Source organism: Chaetura pelagica, unplaced genomic scaffold, assembly GCF_000747805.2.
Source record: "Chaetura pelagica isolate M959 unplaced genomic scaffold, ChaPel_1.0 scaffold425, whole genome shotgun sequence".
NCBI lineage: Eukaryota > Metazoa > Chordata > Aves > Apodiformes > Apodidae > Chaetura > Chaetura pelagica.
In genome coordinates, this window is record NW_009953205.1 from 5,489,040 (window position 1) to 5,509,873 (window position 20,834).

The 20,834-nt window shown below is 36.8% G+C and overlaps 1 protein-coding gene across 1 annotated transcript in view; it reads left to right on the forward strand.

The window, feature by feature from the left end:
* ZNF536 (zinc finger protein 536) overlaps positions 1-20,834 on the forward strand; it is a 72,254-nt gene that overhangs the window by 34,653 nt on the left and 16,767 nt on the right. The window contains exon 2 of the mRNA XM_009997467.1: positions 12,216-12,368. Coding sequence (XP_009995769.1) covers positions 12,216-12,368 — 153 coding nt within the window. The remainder of the gene's footprint in view (positions 1-12,215; positions 12,369-20,834) is intronic.

Genomic DNA, 20,834 nt, shown 5'->3' on the forward strand with positions numbered 1-20,834 from the left:
AACCAGAACTAGTAACATTGTTGAAACTATTTCAGTTTCATTTGACCAGTTTATACTGTCATTCATCTTCTCTCAACCCTGTTCATTACTTGTGAGGTTGGCCAGTCCCTCTCTAGACAGCTTTCAAATGCAATTGATTGCAAGCCAGTTTGTTATGTACCAAATCCTGCATGGGCTTGCCAGGCTATTGGAGTGGCTCCCACTAGTACCATCCTGAAAAGGCATGGAAACATGTGTCTCCACAAATGCAGTAGCCTGTATTCTCAGAGTTTAAATTAGTCTGTTCACCAAGATGATACTTACTGGATACTGTCTCAGTGGAAGCTGGTTGTTTCAGACGATGCTGATCAGAAAGGGTGCAAAACATTGTAAAGCCATTCACAGTGAAGAGAATTGAACACTCAGCAGAGTGGAGACTAAAGGCTGTGCTTTGGTAGGAAGGCAATAAGCACCTGCTGCTGCTTTGGAGTGTGTGAGGGAACATGTAGAGCTGCAGGAATCTAAAATAAGGAGGTTTGCCACAGCATTACTTTTTCCTTGCTCTCTGCTCTAAAATTCAAGAAATTCTTTTAAGCATCATGATGCAGAAGGCTAAGTGTAAGAATTTACTCTGTTCACTTTTTTTTTTTTTTCCTTCTTAACCTTAGCTGCCTAATGCTCAGAATTTCATTTTACAAAATCTGAGCCTGTGAATTCATACTTAAGACAGTGCTATATGCTTTTGTGCCTGTCTTCAAAAGGATCAGTTGGTACCAAAGCACTTGACAGATTCCAAGTACTTGAATCATAGAAGGCTTAGGGCTGGAAGGCACCTTAAAGATCATCTAGGTCCAATCCTCCTGCATGGGCAGGGACACCTTCCACTAGACCAGGTTGCTCAAAGCTCCATCTAACCTGTCCTTGGCCACTTATTTGTATGCATTTGCAATAGTGTGTTACAAAGTCAGTCCCAGGATGGACTTCATTGCCTGCAGATTTTTGCAGCCAGATGTGTTTCCTGTACCTTGCCATACTCTTATTAATATATGGGAGCATCATGCAGATGATAGTCTGAACATTTCCAGAATTATTTATAGAATTTCTCTTTTCAAAGATGGTCAATAGTTAAGTCTTACCCTCACAGGCATGGCAGAGGAGCTCATGAGAATGTTTTGGCTGATTTTTTTATGATGTTCATGAGGTAGAGGAGCAGTGGCTGCTGTGCTGGTAACAGAGAGAGACTGATTTCAGGGCAAGGCAGCTTTCAAATTCAGATGGTCTTGTGTGACTGTATGTGTATAATTTAAAAGAATAAGAAAAAAGCCAGAACTTCAACATAGCCTGTCTCTCCAGTATATGAGAAAGTGAAGCAAATGAATATGGCCTTGAATACATTTTTTAATTTTTCAACACTGTATTTTGCCAACTTTAGTTCACTCTGTTGACTGCTCAGTCAGACCATTTTTAAATTAAAAAGGAATACATGGTTGAATTATTTATTAAACAAAAGGTACTTCTGTGCATGCAGACTACCTGAGTTTTGAATGTCTTTTACTGTTGGAATTTGATGAAAGTGCATTACTAATAAACTAAGAGCTGAAACAACCCTCCTTTTTCTAAAATAAGTCTTCCTCTGTCTCTGAGGCAGACAGTAAGCTAACTTGTGTCTGTCCAGTCACAGAAGAATGCCAGAGCTTCATTCAAATATCTAATTTTGGCCTTAGTGTGAAGTTGTTTCCTCAGTTTGGTAAGCTCCATAGAGACAAATTGTCAGTAATTTCTGGTAAAGAAATGTGTTTGCAAATAATTTAGTCCAGATTATCTCCTAATTTCACAGTTGCTCTTGATTGGTTAAAATATGTAATTACTGGTGGATTAATGGAGTAGAACTGTAAACAAGTGGGAGAAGGCTTTCAAAAACTTTGTGATGTGTTTCCATCAGCCTGTATGTCCCTCGAGGTTTCATCTTAGGGGGCTGATGAGTACTTTGTACAACTTGTACCTTTGCTTTGCTTGGTTGCCTTTACCGTCCTTGTGTTGGTGTTCCCAAATTCAGCACAGCCAGTCTTTCTTGTTCTTTTGGAGGAACATGGCTTTTGAGGGGCCTTATATCAGTCTGAGAGCTGTGGTCTCCATAGCTTGCTTAAAAATGAGTGGGCCGTTTTACCTGGTATTGAAAGAGGAATTAACTCACTGAATCTGAGGGAACATCTGTCTAAGAGGTTGATATTTCTCTTCACTGATGTGGGACTTGAAAACTATCTGCAATTATAGTGATACAGGAAGTGTGCTGTGCTGCAAAGGCTGGCCATGGCAGTACAGGGGCTTTAGAGGAAGGTTGATGAGACCTGAAGAGCTCCAAGCCACACCGATGTGTGGGAGGGTGGTTGTGAGCCTGTAGCTTTTCTGTGGAAGGAAAGCAGTGAGCAGTAGCGAGTGGCTGGGCACACCCTGGCTTTGATAGCTACAGATGGAGACCTAGAAGATTGCAGGGCCACAGTCCAACACCAGCACATGTAAAATAAGGCTCAGGATTTAGATAACTCTGTTCCAGCATACTGACGTGCATGGCCACAGTCCAACTCCAACACATGCAAAATTAGTTTCAGGATCATTCCAGTATACTGAAGCCTATGCCTAAACCAGTTATTGCCACAAGCTCAGCTAAATCAGAGAAGAGCATTCAAAATAGTATTCTCTCTCTCTCTCTTCTTTTTTTTTTTTCTTTTAGCCAGGATAGTTCAGATTAAAAATTTTAGATTTTTGTGGTATAAAAGGGAAACTGGATTATTGATATAACAACTCATAGGCAGCATTTCATATTTCCATAGCCCACAAATACCATGTTACAGGATCAGTTTACTTAAAGGCCATTTTACAAAATAAGAATACAGGTTGACCTAATAGTGTACTTTCTGAGATACACTGTAAGCATAAAAAAAATAATGTTTAAAGACATCATTGTCTCAGTATGCCCATAATTCACTGTTAAACCAATGAGGGAAAACAACACAACCCAAACAGTTAAAGGATCTGTTCTCAAGATTAGAAGTAATTAAATTAATAAGTATTTTTCCATTATAGCAAAACTTCAGTAATTAACATATTTTACTTATAGAAAAAGAGTGCTAGTAAAATAGATGCATCATTTCAGAGTTGCTTGTAAATATTTCCTCAAATGCAGCCCATTTTTATGAAATGGAGAAAGAAGTTGGGAATTATACCGATGTGTCATGTACCAAAGAAGTTAAATGGGGAAAAAAAAAAATATTTAAGAGGCATTAGTATTAGCTCAAAGCAGTCATTCAGTTTGAAGGAAGCACTGAAAAGTTAAAAGAAAGAAAATGCAGGTACCTTAAAAGTCTATACTATTATTCTGTCCAAATGTTGTGACAAGCAGTGTGACATTACTCACTTTTTGGAGACTGTCAGCACCTCTGTAATCAGTAATCTGTAACTGGAATGACAATCTTTAATTCTTTCTCGTTTTGTTAAGGGGAAAATTAGTAATTTAGCTACCTGTGCAGTTGTTTTTATGTCAATGATTTTATTATTGGTTTCTTTCGTACTGGCATCTGCAGAAAGCTGTTCCTGTGACACTTTAGATAATTTACATTTTTCATTATTAGAATGAATTTTTATAAAAACTGATGACCTGCTACCGCACTTCTGTGCTGATTTTGCCACCGTGTGATATGATAACAATGAAAAGGGATTTTCTTAGTAGGTAGTATGCAAAAATTTCTCCAATGATATCTGATGCTACTTATGATGTCAGCTAGTCAGTGGTTATGACTTGAAAAATTGTTTGTTTTTTGGATTTGTTTAAGCCCAGCAACTCACGGTGAAACTTGATTAATGCAGTTATTAAATATTGCCATACTCAAAAGATTTCAAAAGACAGTAGTGGATTTTGAAAATTATGTGGAGTTTGTTGTTAATATGTGCTTTTTAAAACCTCACAGACTCAGCATTGTTGGGCATATGAGAAGAATCTAGAGAAAATAGGTTCGATGCCACTTTCTTCCACCCAGATTCACCGTCTTTCCTACAGTTTGCTGACACTGTTTTGGATTTGCTTCATAGTGTAGCCTGTACACTGTGCCAAATGGCTCCATTTGTCCCACATGTAGTTTAGGAACAAGATAGAGGTCATAGTGAAGTACATCTTACCTGTTGGGTATGTAGAGGTGCTAGCATGTGGAAGTAGCAGGGTAAGTCTGGAAGCAAGAAGGTGGCAATATATTCATTCACAGAAGTCCAGTTAATGGTTATTTTAGTTGATTAGCTAGCAACTTCATTTTCTCCCTCATGAAACTGCCTCCACAGATCCTTACTTCTGGAGCTTAATCAGCAGTAGCAATCCATCCCAGGAGTGAGAGATCAGGAGTACTTAATTAAAGAGGGACTGTAAGGCAACTCTCCCAAATTGGATATCTGATCTAGCCTTGGCATCAGGAGAGCAATGCAAGGTAAAAGTGTTTATCAAGCTCCATGTAGCCACTCTGCAAATCTCAGAGATGGGAATATGATGCAGACAGCCTGTAGAAGCTGCTATAACCTGAGTAGTATGGGCTTTAAGACCATCTGGTACCTGAACACCTGCCTACAAATAACACATACAAATCCAAGAGATGGTCCAGTTGGATAGCTTCTCTGCTTAGATTCCCCACTGGGGTTTTCTCCAAAAGCAGTAAACAATCTGTAAGGACTTCATCCTCTCTGGTCAATAACCAAGTACCCATTTCAAATTTAGGTAAGAAGATCAAAGCTAACACAGGTGACTCAAGGGTTTGGGTAAGAAAACTGGTGAGACAAGCTCACATGAGAATCACAGAACGTTGGTGTGAACAATTGGTAAAAATCCAAAATATTCTAAGCTTGTTTTAAGAAAAGGAGGAGGAAACCATGGAAAATATGTCTCATGGAAGGTTTTGAAGTTACCATTGCTTTCAGAAGAATAAATGAACACCAGAGCAAATTTTGAGGGCAGATAAGAAAGATTGTTGGTGAAATACCAAGGAGAGATCCATGAGTACCTGTCTAAGCCCAGCGCTGCTGATCCAAAGACTAAGTATCTGCTTTGCTTGTGAAGTTACATGTTCTGGACAGAGATGAACAAAAGGTGTTCTGGCAGCTCAGATGTGCTCTTCTGAAGAAAGCAAGAAGCAGCAGACTCATCACTGTTTGTAATTAGCATTACATTCAAGATCACAAACAGGCGCATTGTTCTGATCAATGGTGAAGTACATCCTCTTCTAAAGCATCCACTTTTCCTGTGGAAAGATTATACAAGTCTAGTGGAATTTTATGAAACTTATCTGGCAAACTCAGTGATTTAGTGTCTGAAGTGCTTTGATCTATACAGTCAAATTAAGGAAGTGGGATTTCACAACTATTGTTTTAGAGTAGGAAAACTGAAAAGCCAGTGAAGGAGACGGATGGTGGAAGTTACTTGCATGTGAAGAGCTTAGGAAAGAAGATAGAAGGATTTTGAAACAAACCAGCAAAAACAGTGTTAGAGGGAATGAGGTAGTGATCCTTGGGCATTTGCTGTAAACTCAGCTCTCATTGGGTAGCGCAAGGTTTCAGAATCTAGTGGTGATACCATGAAAGTGAAGACTATTTGACCAAAGGCAAGCTCTGTTATAGCTATGCTCTGTCATGATATTTATTGGCTTCATTGAAGGACTGTGCACAGGTCGGACTGAATAAATTGCAAGTTGCACTTTTTAATTATACCATTTGTGCATGTGCATGGGATTTTTAGAATGGCCTTAAAAGTCATGAGCACTGGAAGAGGATAAAGAAGTTTAATATTCCTGCATTTACATATATTTAAAAAATAATAATAAAATTCACTCTTTTCAGTTTCTTTTTTATTCAACTTTATCAAAACTAATATTACAATAATATGCTAAATTCCTGATTCATACCTAAGCATTGAAGTTTCATCAAATTCAGTAGGGCTGGGCAGGTACACAGTAGCGTAACCTTACTCTCTTCTCATGCTGAGGTAAGAATATGTGTGATGGTTTGCAGGATAATGGTATTTAACAATTTTTTACAACTGAACTTGGTATCACTGATTAATAAAACAATAACTAGAGAAAATGAACTATTTTGTGTTTTATTAACAAGGTGCATTTCATATAGCATTTCATTTCAAATAAGAGCAAGATCATACCCTCAAATCGTAAGATATAATTTCTGATCATGTATCTTTGTGTTCCAGACACTTTTATAAAAGTGTATGTATTATGTATGATGTGACCTTCAAATGTCATGAATGCGTTGTGCAATAAACTGTCAATATTTGTGGCTATAAGGTACTAGATGACTTTTACAATAATTGGAACAGCTTTATTAAAAGCTTGAATCGCTCAACTGGTTAAAGAGAAAGACATAGGCCAGTGTTCATCTGGGAGTTTCTTTCTGGTGATAAATGAAAAATATTGTAAGGTGTTTAGAATGTCTTGTTTCTTAAAGAAAAAAAGATACAGTTAAAAAGGTTTCATGCAAAAATGTTTATCTCAAAAAATATTTTTTTTCAATATGCTTACTTTTCAGTCCAAACTGAGCTCTGTAAGTTAATGGCAAGTAACCAGCCCCGTTCTTTAAGTACTATGTCTGATTTTCTGTGTCTTTCAGTCCCACGATTTTTCAAATAAATCAGGCGGCTAAAATGATGTACTCAGAAAATGTGTTTGAACTTTAAATATGTTAAAAAGCTTTGAAATTTTAAAACAATTTGAAAAGTAAGACTGCTGAGAACTCCAAAAACTCTGTAGGGAGTTTGATTAAAATGAAAAAAGAGGATAAGAAATATTTAATGACAAACAAAACCTTAATTTTGGTTATGTCTATTGATGTTTCTTTCTGCTGTATATACAGTCTCTTGCATGTTCCTCAGAATGTGTACCACACTGAAAAGCACTGAGATATAACCAATATTTGCATATATCCAGTATTGTCATGCAAAATGTTTGGCATCTGTGGAGTGTGGAAACTACCAGTCTTCAAGTGTGTCATGTGCTCCAGGCATGGGTTTAAAGTGTGTGTGGTGCTCCGAAGTCACCAGCTGGCCAATAACCAAGAAATTGCTTAGAATATTTTAGGTCCCTTTCTCTTTTGCTTGAAATAGCTGCCTCAAAGCCTGAGGTATCGGCCTTTGCACACTTCTAAATGTTGCAAGTCTTACCTCCTATAAATGGCTATGAGCACCTTACTTCAGTTTCATTTAGACTGTATTTTAAATTTAAGTCTGCTGAAGCACTAATCAGTAGCAGAGGCAGGACAGTTTGTGCTTTCTGTTTGCCTGTGTGGTTCAGAGGACTAAGTGGGAAGTCTGATGTCAGAAGTGGTATCTTTTTATTTACCAGTGGAACCTTTGGTATAATCTTTATTTCTAATAATACAAACAATGTGAATGTGGCTTTCTCACTAGTAGGCCTCCTTTCCAATTCTCTTCTAAAATAGCTCTCTGTTTAAACAACTTCTCTGCCAGTCCTTATTAATGCCTGACAGTTTAAGATTCCCATATATGGTCATTATAAAACCTAAATCCTTGATGAAACAATAGAGACAGCAAGTTGTTCCTGACCTAAGACATTAGTAACTCTTTCCGGAGGCCTAAAATATATCTGTAATATTTAGTAGTATTGGACTCCTTCATTTTAAGCCATGAATTTAACAAGCAAAAAAGTGTTGTGACATCTGCTAATAGGATTCTAATTTCAAATTACAAGCAGTGGGCTGTATTCTGTTCTCATTTACATCAAAGCATACTAATTGAAGCTACTTCATGTAGCAAGAAAAATATGGGTAATTAGATCCCTGATTAGATTCCTATTTCCCCCTATTTTCAGTACTATTAAAGCTTTCTCTTAAGGAACAGGCAAGAAAGGTAAGGTTTTCCCAGAGACTTAGTACATCCTATACTTTTTCCCAGAGAATGAAATAGTTGAGTTCACGTGTACTTGCATAAAGGTGGCAGCAGTGACAGGATTAACACACTGAATATCTTGTAACTCCCTCTTGATATTAGATTGAGGATATACTATTTCCTGCCACAAGATGGGTTATCTGAGTGGTCACTACCACTTCTTGTTGCACCATGTTTCACTAACAGACAGTTCTAAAGAACTACCAATATTTTTAATTTCAGAAAGATATGAAAACCTTGGCTTAAGTGCTGCTACCTAACCGAGAACAAGTTTATTTAAAAAAAAAAAACCAAAAAAAAAAACCAACAAAAAAACCAAAACAAAAAAACCAAAACAATCTTTTTATAGTAATTTGTATAGACTCATCCTGGACAAGTAGACCAGTTGTACAGAACATATGTAGAAATTCCCGATAAGTTTTTTTCTTTTACTCTTCATATGACTGGCTAGATAGCTTCTGCTTTGAGTACACAGATTCACTATCCACCTAAGTTTTCTTTTCTAGAAATATCCATTGAGGTTGGCATAGTGCCTCTAGCATCTCTACCAATGCACTGAGAGCATTGCCAGCTGTGGCAGTGGCTTATATCTGGGTAGATCATGTCTGATACCTAATGTGGATTATGGGTAGCTTAATTTTAATTTCAGTCTGTGTGGCAAATAGATTTGCTCATATTTTGACCAAATTGGCTCTTTGTCTGTCTAGTTGCCACCTTCTGATGCAGATGTCAAAGTGAACTTTCTTTCCTTGTATTTGTCTCATGAGAGTATGTCCACAGGCAGTTACTAAGTGTAGCTGAGGCATGGTACACAAGAGATGTTCCTGTCATACCACCCCAGAAGCTGCTTCATGGCTGAATTCCTCTGTGTCCTGTGCCACAGAGCAGGATCTGCCTGCCCAGCAGGTACAGCGCACAGAGCAGATGGAGGTCTCACAGCTGTTGCCTTCCCCTTACACTGACACAAAGACTGGTTTCATATGTAGAACTGAATGTTGCTTTTTGCACTTCTGTCTGTGACTTTTGCTGTGAACAGATGCTTTCAAAGTGAAAGGAAAGCTCAGCAAAAGTACGTTCAGAGACAAGGCTCAGAAGCTTACACCTACCATGTGCATCTGTGAAGTATTTTATACTCTGTTCAGTTATTTCCTGCACTCAAATCAGGAAAGGTAGGGATGGGCAGGAAGATGTTCAGGACGTAGACCTGCCTATAATTGAAGTGGATGGCAAAAAAAGCAGTTTAATCTCACGTGCACCGAGTATGCATCATGCAGACCACAAAACTCAGTGAACCACAATGGCTGTAAGATAAGTAACTGTTCTCTTTCCTTCCTGATCTTCCATCCTCGGAATTGAGCAGCCCAAAAACCATAGCTCAAATCCAGAGTAAATAATAAATTAAATAAATTGCCTGGGTCTGATCCTAGTTCTGTATGTCTCCAGAACATTACTACAGTTTTGAACACTGTAACAGAACTGAGAGTTTCTACTTAGGAAGGGGGTCTTAACAGCAGGAGCAAGGGGACATGAGAGGTGTAGAATATACAATTATTGGTATAGCTGAAGAGTTTTCATTCCCCACATACACTGTTATTGGCATAATCTGTGCTCACCAGTTTGCTGCTTACTTGTTTCCTTGCTGACTTCTTTTCCTTTTTCTGTGTCAATTTTTCCTACTTCAACTTTCCATAGATTGCTTTAAGAGACTTGGTATAAAAAAAACCCTCAGTATCAGAGACAGTGAGACTTAAATGCATTTTAAAGTTAAGCACATTTTAAACTTAAGTGCCTTGACAAATCGGTATAATTTGCCAGAATGGGGCCCTAGTAAGAAGTTAGGGTAGTATTTGATGGGGAGAGTCGGCAGCCTTGAACATACATTTTTGTTGTTGGAAATAAAAGAACTTAGATGTAAAGCTGCTCATTCAGGTAGTGATGGCCTCCAGTTTCAGTAGCCTTTGTAGGCAAAGGAATTCAAAAGAAAACCCCTTAGCCCAGCTTTAAAGTCTTAGGAATGCTTGCACTGTGGGAAGAAAAATTCTTCAAGGTAAGGCCCCTGTTGCAGCGAAGCCTTTGGAGCTATCTACTGTATGTCTACTTACATCTAAAAGAAAGCTCTTCAGACCACCCACATCTTTCTTTGCTTCATTGTTGTTTTCAGTTTGCTTTTTCAGAGGGATTAGTGCTAGAGTAAACTCCATCGTCTCGCTGCCTTGAAAAAATTCAATTTTGTGTAAAGTGAAAATTAGACTCTTAAATCTGCAAAGCGAGCTGTTTATCTTACAAATTTATTCTTTTTTATTGGGCCACACATATTCTAGATAGAAAGATAAAAGGCAAATGGGTAACAGGCCATCATTTAGAGTGACATATAGCAAAACATAACTGGTAGACTTATTTGGTAAATTCCTCCTGAGTGGCTTGTTAGCTTTATCTATATATTTATCTATAGTGCTCATATAGTATTTACTAAAGACCAAAATAAAATCCTGCAGTTTATCATCATGCATTCTGTATTTTGCACTTCAGAAAAATCTCTTTGCACTCAGGAATTAATTTTTTTTTCTGAAGCAGCTTAGGACATGATTATATACAACATTTGAAGAGAAAAAAGGGGAAAATCTAAACTCTTTAGGGAGACTTGAATTATAGAATAGCACCTATATATGTTTTCCTGGTCTCCTAAAGACAAAATAAACTCCTGCAATATGTTACTTTACATTCTTGTGAATAATTCAAACTGACAGTTACTGTCTTCCTAACTAAATATTGTGCTTTAACTCTGCAGTCTAAGAACAATCAGAAAATGTTGAACAAGAATATGATGTGAAAACTATCATATTTTGCCTTTTGAAAACTAGCAATAGCTTGATTACATACATGAGTAAGACAAGCATTTATTTAAAATCACTCTATCATTCCTTTCTTTAAGCTAGAAACAAAATAGTTTAGAGGGATGATTTTATGATAAGTACTGGAATGCCTGTTAGTGTTACCTTTTCCAGAAACGTGGCATTTTAGTCTCTGCTACTGTGTGAATGGTTTTTATTAGAGCCAAATATTTAAGTCTTTCTTATGTCTCATCACTTCCATTTAAAAGGCAATGCTCTGCAAACTGCACTGTGTTTCCTGACAGCTTCAGCTACATGTCAAGTGGGTGAAGACTGAACATTTTTAGTCAGTATTTTATGGTTGAAATAACCAAGACTCTGCATGCAGATTTTAAATACATGGTCCCCACCTCAGTATAAGCCAGATAGTTTGGCTTTTGCATAGGGCTGTGGTGATGTGTCCATGTGTATTGCATCTCTGTGGTGTGCCAGTGGTGTAAATCCAGTTCAGAATTTCAGTATTTGCTATGGTACATTTTGGTGAAATAATGAATTGATAAGTATATGTGGTACTACATGACCCTGTAAGTACAAGATGATAGATGAGTGTTCTGTGGTTTGAATAATGAGTTCTTTAAAATCCACTACATTTTTGCAGTTTTTCTGTCAGTCTTGTCAGTTGTTTTGTTCATAGCCTGCTTGGATAATGGCATTTTATCCAAGATGGCTGAGAATAACTGTTTCTTTATATCAGGAGAAAGAAGAGATGTCCTGGAACCTCAGCCATTGTATTATGATACAAAGACTAAGCATAGCTGGGAATGCTGAAGGAGAACACTTGGGAAGGTGCAGGTGAGAGGGAGAACAAATTCCCCCTCATCTGACCAATTTTTTTCCTTGCCTTTCCCATGATATTAGGTCACTCACTAGGTTGTGTGATGTAACTCCAACGATGAAATGTTGCAGAAGAAAGTTGATTAGCTTTGTATGTAGACATTGCCACTGCAGTTGGACACTCCCCCATCACTGCAATTCTGTTGGTTTGTGAGGTTTTAATATACTGCTGCAAACTTTTTTCCCTCTAAAAGCAAACAGATTTTCACAATACTTAAAAATTTAACAGATTCAACAAAACAACAATCTAAAACTTTTTGGGGAAGAATTAATAGGAACTAAGCGAAAGAAGAAATCAAACCAGCTGCTGACACAGCTGTTTCTTTTCTTGTATAATTCAGTTCAATATAAAGGTACCATATGCTACTTAAAATGATGATAGGAAAGATGAAATAATTTAAGACAATAACAAGAAAATACATGAATTGTCAGCATTCTGTCAGATTTAAAGAATGAAATAGACAGGTGTAGTATTGACATGTTTAACTTTGTGTTGTGTTAGCAGTTTTAGTGAGAACAACTTCTGACATGTGCTGAAGTGATGTGAGAACATTTCTGTGTTGCAGACATTGGAGAAGAAGCTGGGAGATCTGTAGGAGTCCAGCAGCCAGCTTTACTGAGAGACAGGAGCCTTGGTTCTGCCATGAAAGACTGCCCATATTGTGGAAAAACTTTCAGAACATCCCATCACTTAAAGGTCCACTTGAGAATACATACAGGTGAGAGGAACAAGTGAGTGGAGCACTGTCGACACGTGCTGTGTGGCGGGGGTTAACATAATATGTGGCTAGAAGCCTGAATTCCCAGTGTAGATTTTGACTCATTAGTTGGAGAAAGTCTATTGAGGAAGATATATATGACAGTCTTAAATAAAAGCACAAGGAATGTGTTGTTGGACAAAGACCACTTTAATAGAATCATCTTTTCCCAGTTGAGGTTATTTCTGTCTCCTTCCCTGCTTCATCACTGTTTCCTTCAATTACCCTTGTCCTTCAATAAGCATAAGCCTATTGGTTTCAGACTTAGTTATACTAACTGCTTCAAAGGCCTTCCTTAGCATCTGCTTAGGGATTCTGTATGTTTTTCTCAGAGTTACTATTTTTGTTCCATTTAGCATGCTCATTTTTAACCTCTCACTGTTCATATGAATACATCAGCTTCATGGATCTGCTTTTTTTTCACTAGAACTAACCCAACTTAGTAGTGCAAGTAGTAAAACTTAGCATGTTTTGCACTGTGGTGAAACTTGCCATATTTTATTTTAATAACAATCACAGCATTTCTGCCCTACAGAGACTTACTACTGGTCTGGATTCTCAATTTATTTTGGTATGTCTGTTACTGGCTGAACTGTTCTCAATAGTGGTAAACTATAACCACTCAGTTTAAATTATACTAACTCATTTGCTTACAAGTGCGTATGTGCATGCTAAGGTTCATCTAGAGACACAGGATATGTTTAAGACTTACTCTATCCACAATTAAAATCTGACATGCAGTGTTGATATCCTTGAGTTCTATTGATGTCAGTAGAAATTCTGTATATGACAAATATGTTTGTTTAGGTATCACAGGCTTTGGGAGGTTTAGGATAGTTGTCCTTGGAAGCAGGCATAGTGGGCACTGTAATTGTGGAGTCACTTTCTTTTTAAGCCATTTTGAATGAATTTCAGAAATTTACTGCTACTTTTCTAATTGATAGGTAAAATAAATTGCATTAATACTTTCTAGTTGTAACTCTTATTTGAATAACTTCAGTTTTAATTTTCACTTCACTGAAGTATCAGATAAGCAGTATTTTTCTCCCTTTCCAAAATCAAAAGTCATGTTTCTCTATGTGCTTGTACAGATGTAAAATTTAACATTGAGTTTGCAAAGGTGAGATCTGATATTTCAAAATTAAGGCTGAAAATTATTTAAAGAAAAAAAATTATTGCTGAGACAGGAAAGTTTATTTATTGTATTTTTATTCTCCTATCTTTGGATTGTGGACTAGGCATATACCACACTGGTTTGATCTGAATTTTAAAATTTGGCATCCTAATGTAGTTTTGTCTGATTGGATTCCAAGCCACCAGGAAACACATGGTAAACCCCATTTGTGTGCTCTCTAATGTAGGACAAGTAAATAAATGAATAAATGGTAGTTATGTTATTGGAAAATAATCTTGAAACTATGAGGTTCAAACAGTTCGACATTTTTCCTGTTGGAGATGCAAATGAAAATTCTTTCAAATAACCTAAGGATACCCATCTCTTCCTTTATGATATAGTGGTCATTTGGTTCTTGTTTTAAAGATGGAAGTGATTATGCATTTAATATTTGGGGCTTAGAACTAATGGAAAGTAAATTAATTTCAATTGCAATATTCCATAAGGCTTGCATATTAAAACTGACTAAACAAAATTAAAACAAGAAAAAATAAACCATGTATAAAATAACAAAAAAAAAAACCAGAAACATCATACAGACTGTTGAAACAACATTTGCAATATATTATAAAATCATTATAGTTTTTAAATAGATAAAGATCAGTTTCCATTAGGTTGAGAACAAAGTATTTGAAAATAATGACAAGAATATGTGTAATTGGAACAATGTTTTACATCTTGGAAATAATCCTAATAAATATTATAAAAATGTAAATTGGCAAATTACTAGAGTTATTAAATAAAAATTAAGTTGCTTTGCAGTAAATTGAAATGATGTAATAGATACCAGTTATTAAACAAATAGTGGTTAGCTCATACTTATCAGGGACAGTTTCCTGCCTTTTATGTCACACTCTGTCTTTATTATATGTCTGGATCATATAACTGACTGATAAAAAACACTTTACTGTGTTTCTCCACTACATTAACTCAATTACTGTTCTTGTTCTCACAGCACCTGTTTGTTAGAGATGAGCTCAAGCAGTTCAGCAGAAGTCAGGTTCCTGCAAACATCTGTGTGTTTGGAGCACAAGAATAGGTTAGTTTGGTACACATGCCAAGGCAAGACCCAAAGTCTGATGCAGGCAGGAGGTGCTTCTCTGACAATTGACCCAAAAAAGCTAGAGAAGCTCTTTAATCCTCCACAAGAGGAGAATGCTGTGCTCTGTTTCAGAAGAATTAGCTAGTGGCTTGGGTTGCTTCTTTTTTTTTTTTTTCTTGCATATTTTGTGGTTGCAACCTTCTCCACACTGAGTCCAAGTTTCTATGTAGTTTATTGTCATATAATAACCTTCTGAATGAAAAAAAAAAAAGAAAAAAAGAAAAAAAAAGATTTTATTTAGCACACAGGTGAGTCCCAGCACACAATTTTACAGGATTTTTCTTCTTATGTAATTCAATGATATTCAGCCAGGAAGAGCTTTAAGGGGAAGATAGTCAGATATGATTTCTGATTGTTCCTATATGATAAGAAGAAAAGGGCATAATTATGTGAAATCAGTTTCTCCTCTGTCTTGCTCTAAAAACAGTTGAAGGACAAGGCAGTTCCTTAGTACACTCCTGAGAGAAGAGAGGAAGGACTCCGGGCAAAACACTTCAGAGCCTCAGGGTTTAGAGAGGAGAGGCAGAACTCTCGTAGTCCTAGATTACTTCTGCATGTTCACCAGTGAATAGGGATGGGCTGTATGGTCCTGCTTCTTCAGAGCTACCTCACATAAGCTCACGATGTGAAGAGATGCAGGAACAAGAGCAAAACATGCACGTGTACCAGTAGTGCATAGTAGATGTGTGGGTGAACCAGCTACTTTGTGATTCAGCTTCCTGGTTATAAATTAATATATAACACGGCTGAGAAGGCTGTAACACAGAAGGCTTAAGAGGTGTCAGACTTTGTGAAAAAGAAAACCATCAAAGTATCTCAGACCCATAATGTGTCATATGCAGATGCTTCCAGAATTTCTGTTTTTCCCCTGTGGGGGCAATAGATTAAGATTCTATCATTCAGGGAGCTGAGCATGTTTTTTATGTTCTTGAGCATTCCCAATTCCACTGAAATAAAATAAATGCATGAGGTTTTTGGACTGCACAGGAAGTTAAGTGTAAAAAATTAACATTTCTGATCTTCTGCCTTTGTCAAGTGACACATTATGTAGGGGGCAGTTTCACATTAGCTCTAGCACCTCTTTGCACCTTCTGTTAGCATTCAGAAGCTACTGTAGATGTAGACCAGTTTGGGTTTGTGTGGTTATTAGGGCCTCAGGTATTCTTCCCAGTATGACTGGCACAATTAAATCTCTTGAGTAATGGAAAAAGAATAATGTGCATGAGCAAAGTAGAGCCCTGGAGAAAGTACTAAACAGAAGAAACCTAAGATAGACAGGGATAGGAAATAAAAACTTGTCAGGGCTGTGTCCATGGTCTGAAAATATGTTACAGTATGTATGACACACATCTTGCATATAATAAATGCATTATATACATTTACAGTGTTACTGCATTCTCCCTTGGAAACGTGGCCAGCCAATTCTAAAACTTGCTTAGATGAACTGATGGAATACAGTAAAAATGGTGCTGTTTTAAATGAATTCAATTCACATTTTCTTCCTAAAAAAAGACTGCCTGTTGCCATTCTCTGAAGGCGCTTGTAGTGGGATGAGCAATATGAATAATTAAGGAAAATGGGTATGTGTGCTCCAAGAGGAGACAATTTTGGTATTGAACATCCTTTATTCTTACATTTCTAAGATGAACTAAAAGGACTTTTCATTTCTCCAGATTTCTCCAGATTTCCCATCCTTAACATTGTACAGCATGCCTTTTCTCCTGCCTTAATGACATCCCAAACTTTTGTTGAAAATAATTGATTGAATTTAAATTTCCTTAAAAGTTTAAGAGGTAATGTTACAGTATAAATTTCCTACCAAACACTAAGTAGGGAAATATCCATTAGTGAAATTAACTACAGTTTCTAGGTAGCTAACAATGTGCAGTATACAGTAGGGCATGGCTAATGAACACTGCAGTGGGTGATATTTCATTATACAAATTAATGCTCACATTTTAATGGGAAAGTCACATAATGAATCTCAGCTTCAGTGACAGCAATTAGAGACACAGATTGTCCCCTTCTGGACAAGGCACTGTTTAGCAATAAGCAGCTGTGTAAAAAGTCTTCAGGTTTACAACATATATATATATGCTTTGGGGGAATTAGTGTACAGTTTATATTAATGTACTGAATCTTCCCTGCAAAGTAACAACCATATTTATCTCTCTGCATTTTAACTAAGTAAAGACATGTAAAAAGACTAAATAAACATCGCAGATGAGATATAAATAAAGGGAAATATTCAATTATATAACTTTACAAAAACAAAAATATTTTCTTCTAATGCCTTGTGTACAGTTGAAAAAATCTTCACTAAACTGAGTCAAAAGCATCGAAAGTCTGTCCTTTTACAGGATACTAGTAGTTTCATCTTATATAAGAGAGAAAAATCACTGGTAAAAGAAAGTAGTAAAGAGAAGAAGTTAACTAGTATTTCTGACAAACAGATTAATTCTGTAGTGAAACATGTGCAGGATCCAAAAATAATCCTACAGAACCTTTGATATTCCATTTGGTTTAAAAAGTGTGAAGTGAATGATTAGAATGATAAAAGAAATTACCGTGTGAGAATAGGCATAATAATGAACTAATTAAACCATACAGCAATTCATTTCTAAAATATCTGCTGCACAATGGATAAAATAGGTTATCAATAACTGTTTCAATGGTAAAATAAAAAATGCTGGAAAATGTTTTCAATATTTTAATTAAGCAGTATTCTCTGGAATTATAAAATGTTTTATTTAATTAGCTTTGCATGAAAGAAAACCACAGCTTGTTTAGAAATGTATAGGATCAAATTGCAAGTCAAATTGTCCCTGAGTGACGGTCAAGTCCCCACTACTGGCTGCCCAAGCATTTGGTGTTGGGGTTCTTGTACTGATGCTCAGCCCTCAGGGTGGTCAGGAACAGAGGGCAGTACTCCACAAAGAAGCTACTTATGAAATCTTACTTCTAATTTTTTTTTTTTTTTTTAAGGGGGAGAGCATTCGGTGGGGGCTGTAGGGTGTAGCATGGATGTTTAAGAAGAAAAACAATTAAATAAGGCCACAGCACTAAATATGAATAGATATTTTCAGAATACAGAGATTTGGTAAGGGAAACTGAAAGTAATAGTAAAAATATGTATGTGGCTATTGGGGTTATGGAGAACAGGGTAAAATTCTATAGACATGGCAGGTTTTAAGAATTGGTATCTTCCTAATACTGGACAAGAATGGATAAAAAATTATTAACCTGGTATAGAAGACTAAATACCCTTCTGTCCGCAGACAGAAGCATGATGGTTTTTATAAGTATTTTCCAATGACAGAATTCTGCCATAAAGTAATAAGGCTGTTATGCTGTAGACCACTATGTCTTAATATTTTTTAGGATGAATGAGACTGGATAACGTAGATAAAGTCTTAAAAAACGTGGCTGAAGAGCTCTCCAAATCATTAAAGTTAATTTAAAAGCACAAGTCTTGGAACATGGAGTAAGTTCCAGAGCACTTGTAGTATTAAGAAAGCTCTGGCTACCCTAGTATTCCCCAAAAGAAGTAATATTCAGCTCTCGAAATTATAAATGGGCAACCCTGACATAAGTTGTGGGTAAAACTACTGAATGAAATTTTTAACTAACTAACTAAGAACTAGTGGCATAAATAATTACATTTTATTTTTATGAAAGTAAGTTTTATCAAGTTTATCACTTTCTCTCAAGGCCTGTGAGAGTAGGTTATGTGATACCCACAAACCCCTGACCCATCCTGCAATCCACTGTGCACAGAGGTGAAGTGGCACATGAACTGGCAGTTCCACAGAAGTGCTCCATCTATTTGGTTTTTCCTAGTTATTTGGATGAGTATATGAAACCACAGTTGATAAAATTTACCAACGGCACAAAAAAATGGTAAGATGCTAAAAGTCTTGGGGAGACACTGATTAGTCACGTAGTCAATAGGTCTCTTTTCAACAATATGACTTTTAAATCAGCAAAATGTAAAGGAACAAATGCTAGAGGTATTGATGAACTGGGCCTAGGATTATGGTAGAGAAGCAACAGAATGTGAGCTGTTAGTTGATTGCTTCAGCTATGCATGTAAGCCCAAACTTGGACTGGATAAGATTAATATCAAGTCGAAATTTCATCAAAGCTTTAGTGATTACCCATCATTTAAAAGGGCATTGAAAAATTGGGAGGGTGTTTCACTCAAGAGTGAGCACAGGTAAAGAGGTGACTGCTTTGCTATCTGCATGTGCCTTCCTTAGGAAATGTTCTTATTTTAAAAATCTGGTTGATCTAGCAGGGAAAAGTGTAGCAATATTCAGCTGTAGGAAGCAGACTGTGGACAAATTCAAGCTAGAAATCAGTCACACATTCTGAGTGGTGAAAATACTTAACCAGTCAAACAGTTTACTTAAGGACATGTTGGGTTCTTCTTCATTGCTGTGCTTGAAACAAAGTAGGTTTAAACTAAAAGTAAGTTTTGTTTCAAATCATAGTTATGAGTTGATGCAAGAATTATCATGTGAGGGTCTTTGGCTTGTGTTATACAGCGGATCAGACTAGATGATCATAATTATCCCTTCTGGCCTTAAAAATCTGTAAATCTATTTATAATCTGGCTGTGGTCTCCTTGCACAGCCCGTAGCAGATAATTCCTGTGTCTAGAATGATCAGATTGTGTTCTGAGCAGGACTGGCGATAGCTTGCACAGATTATACATCTGTGGTTTTTTATAACCTAGTATCCAAATAGACCTGTTTCTATTGGGCAACATGTCTGTTTCCAGTTATCTACCAAGCTTTTGTGCAGATTTTATAAGCAGTATTGAATTTTTACTGTTTTAAAGTATCCTGATATAAAATAGTTCATGTGAGATGTCTTGTGTCTTGTAAACCAGGGCAGTAGATAGATCAGAACTGTGATTATTTTGCCCACATAAGTTAATCTCTGTAAAGTATTTTCTTTATTGTACACTCTGGAATATTCTCTCTTTCTACTCCATAGTGAAAATGCTTGCAGCAATGCAAAGAGGGCCAGAGAACTAACAAGATCAGGATGGTCATAGCCTTTGTGAACAATGAAAAACTACTCTTGGATATGAAATGCAGAAAATCATTTTTAAAAAGTCATGTTCCCTCACTCCTACGTGTCAACGTTAATTTATGTGAATTGATAGTAAATGTTAAATAACTCATCCCAACACTGCTGTTGGCAGTATTACCAGAATAGTCATTATGCTAGGATGAATTCTCTGAAACCTCTCCTAAAAGTAGGAGATACAAACAGGCTGTCTTCTAACAAGAGTCATAGCCTACCTCTCTTGTCCCCTCTAGTATTCCTTGAACATATACTATTGCAGTTCTTGACAGAGCCCAGGAAATCAGGGAGTCCTTTGGGTTTTCCATGGAAACTGCCTTGCTTATAGTTTAGTTTGGTTGAGGTTAGGTCAGGCTTTTTCCCCACAGCAGTTTATACATTTTCTGATTTGTGCAGAAACTTAAAAAAAGCAGAGCTGTTTTTTTTTTATTTGAATGGATGAAACAGCATCTAAATATCTGCACAATTAGTGATTTTAGGTAAGACTTACATACTAAATTTAAAATATTCAAAGCTAATTACTCCATCCTACTCCCTTCTCTTAATGCTTGACCTCAAAATAGCAGCAGTTAGGATTGCTTTGAAGTGAACTAAACCCTGCCAATGTTTGGATTGAAAAGAGAAGAGAGGGGTTTTGAATAGTCCCCTTTGAACTATGTTATTTGGCCAGTTCTGTGTTATGAAGGTGGCACAGTGTGTTGCTACATGTCGAGTCCAATTTCAGACCTTCAGCTTTAGATCTTATTTCTAGCCATGCAAGAGGTGGGAGCATCACAGAGGCAGTGTACCAAGGCTAGGAGAGATCTGAACTTTTTATCACACTGTCTCAGTCAGTGTCCTCTTCCAGCCCAATGCTCAGTGTGTTGGTGGTAAGTTGTGTCCAGATCTCCTCTGCTGAAAGGAAGCTCACTTAGTGGAGAGGCCTTCAAGAGGAAAATGTAATGACTTCAAGGCTTAGTGATTCAGAATAAGAGTATGTCGTTGTGCCCAAAGCTTTAGACTGAAAGTACTTTAGAAGTACAAAATGTTACTAGTATTCCCTCTACTTGGCATATTT